This window comes from Nicotiana tomentosiformis, chromosome 1, assembly GCF_000390325.3.
Source record: "Nicotiana tomentosiformis chromosome 1, ASM39032v3, whole genome shotgun sequence".
In the NCBI taxonomy this organism is placed as follows: domain Eukaryota; kingdom Viridiplantae; phylum Streptophyta; class Magnoliopsida; order Solanales; family Solanaceae; genus Nicotiana; species Nicotiana tomentosiformis.
Window position 1 is genome coordinate 1,470,063 of NC_090812.1, and position 2,438 is coordinate 1,472,500.

The 2,438-nt window shown below is 37.0% G+C and overlaps 1 protein-coding gene across 1 annotated transcript; it reads left to right on the forward strand.

The window, feature by feature from the left end:
- Positions 1-217: 217 nt before the first annotated feature.
- LOC104088934 (uncharacterized) lies at positions 218-1,006 on the forward strand. The gene has a single exon (XM_009593711.1). It carries the CDS (start codon positions 218-220, stop codon positions 1,004-1,006), a length of 789 nt encoding a protein of 262 aa, XP_009592006.1.
- The last annotated feature ends 1,432 nt before the right edge of the window (positions 1,007-2,438 follow it).

Consider the following 2,438-nt stretch of genomic DNA (forward strand, 5'->3'; position numbering starts at 1 on the left):
GTGTGCGCAGGCAATCACATGTCAAATTAATCATGTGAGTTTACAAACTACTTACATAATGACATTTGTATATGCGCATAATACTAAAGAGGAAAAGAGAAGTCTATGGAGTTATCTGGAAGGAGTGAATAATGGAATGACACATCCTTGGATTGTGGTGGGAGATTTCAACTCTGTTTTAAACCCGTAGGATAGGATAGGTGGTACACCTGTTACTATGGCTGAGATCTCTGAATTTCATAAATGCATTGAAAATTGTGGACTACTTGAATTCCCCACGACTTGTAGTCGATACACTTGGAATGATAGACATGGGGATAAAAGGATTATGTCAAGAATTGATTGGGCTTTTATCAACTCAGCATGGCTAAATAACATGATAAGTTTTCGAGCACAATTCCTACAAGAAAATATTAGCGATCATTGCCTTTTAGAATTGACTCCATACAGTGCACAAAGGAAGAATAAACATGCTTTTAAATTTTGTAATGTGTGGTCCTCATATCCAGATTTCCTGGAGGTAGTTAAGGAAGGCTGGATGCAATCAATCCAGGGGTGCAACATGTTTCAAGTTGTGAAGAAGAAGAAATTGCTGAAGGTTAAATTTAAAAATTTCAGTAGAAGATATTTTAGTGACATTGTAGAAAGGGCAGATGAAGACAGGTTAGCACTTGCAAAGATACAAGCAGAATTGCATAGAAATCCTTTTGATACTAGGATTCAACAAGCATGGGAGGTTCTCTTTCAAAGGTTCAAGAGGTCATCCTATCTTACTGAGGTTTACCTCCAACAAAGAAGTAAAGTCACATGGCTCAAATTGGATGATGATAACAACATATATTTTTTCTCTGTGATCAAACACAGGAAATTACAACAAGCAGTTCTTCAGTTGACAGTCAAGCTTGACAGAATGGTGACAGATCAACAAGAGATAGCAAATGTATTTGTGGAATATTACCAGGAGTTACTAGGGACTAAAGGGAGTAACAGAATAACTGCTTTTTAGAGTTTTATGAAAAATGGACATACTTTGACTACATCATAATAACTAAAGTTGGTAAGGCCATACACAACTGCTGAAGTCAAAGAAGCAATGTTTAGCATTGAGGAAACTAAGAGTCCAGGTCCGGATGGATATGGTAGTGGGTTCTATAAGGAATCATGTCCCATTATAGGGGAGGAGGTGAATACTGCAATTATGGATTTTTTTTGACAATGGACAACTCCTAACTCAGAACAATTCAACAAATATTGCACTGATTCCAAAGGTGGAAAATCCTCAGCTAGCCAGTCAGTTCAGGCCAATATCATGCTGTAATGTTATCTACAAATGCATCTCAAAGGTAATCAGTAAGAGACTCAAGGAATCACTTTCTACCTTGGCTGCTGACAACCAGGCTGCTTTCATTGAAGGGAGATCTTTCATACATAATGTACTAATATGCCATGATTTATTGAGACACTATAATAGGAAGACTATACCTAGATGTCTAATGAAAATTGATCTTAAGAAGGCATATGATATGGTTACCTGGGAATTTTTAGAAGAGATACTCAGAGGTTATGGATTTCCTATACCATTTATAAAGCTCATTATGGTACGTGTGACACCAACTTCTTTCACTGTCAAGGTTAATGGAGAAGGCTATGGATATTTTGAAGGAAATGGAGGGCTAAGACAAGGAGATCCTATGTCTCCTCTTCTCTTTGTGTTGGTTATGGAATATCTTTCAAGAGTTCTGAGGAAAATGGGTAACCTGCCAGACTTTCAATTTCACCCTATGTACAAAAGCACTAAGCTAACTCATCTTATTTTTGCAGATGACTTAATGTTGTTCTGTAAAGGCAACATAAAGTCTACACACAGAATGATGGAAAATATTAATCATTTTAGTGTTGTCTCAGGTTTAGTGGCCAACCTTGACAAATCACACATATTTTTAGCTGGGATAGAAAAGGATTTGAAAAAGGTAATCTTGGATATTACTGGATTTTCTCTTGGCTCACTACCTATGAGGTACTTTGGACTCCCCCTAACTTTAAAGAAGTGTAGCAAAGTGGAATGTCATCAGCTAGTGGAGAAGATCACAATGAGGATCAATTCTGGATACTCGAAGCAACTTTCCTATGCTGGTAGATTGTAGGTCATCAATGTTGTGCTTTTTTCTGTGTATAACTTTTGGGGAGCTATTTTTATACTCCCTCAAAGTGTGTCTAAAGCAATAGATAGGAATTGTAAGGATTACTTATGGGGCAACACTGAAGAGCATAAAAAAATATCTTTGGTTGCTTGGGAAAAAGTCTGTCAACCAAAGAAATTTAGAGGACTTAATATCAAAGGATGCAAGCAATGGAATGTAGCCTCTATAGGTATACGGCAATTGGTGGGAAAAAAGGACATGCTATAGATCAAATGGGTACATGGTATATATATGAAG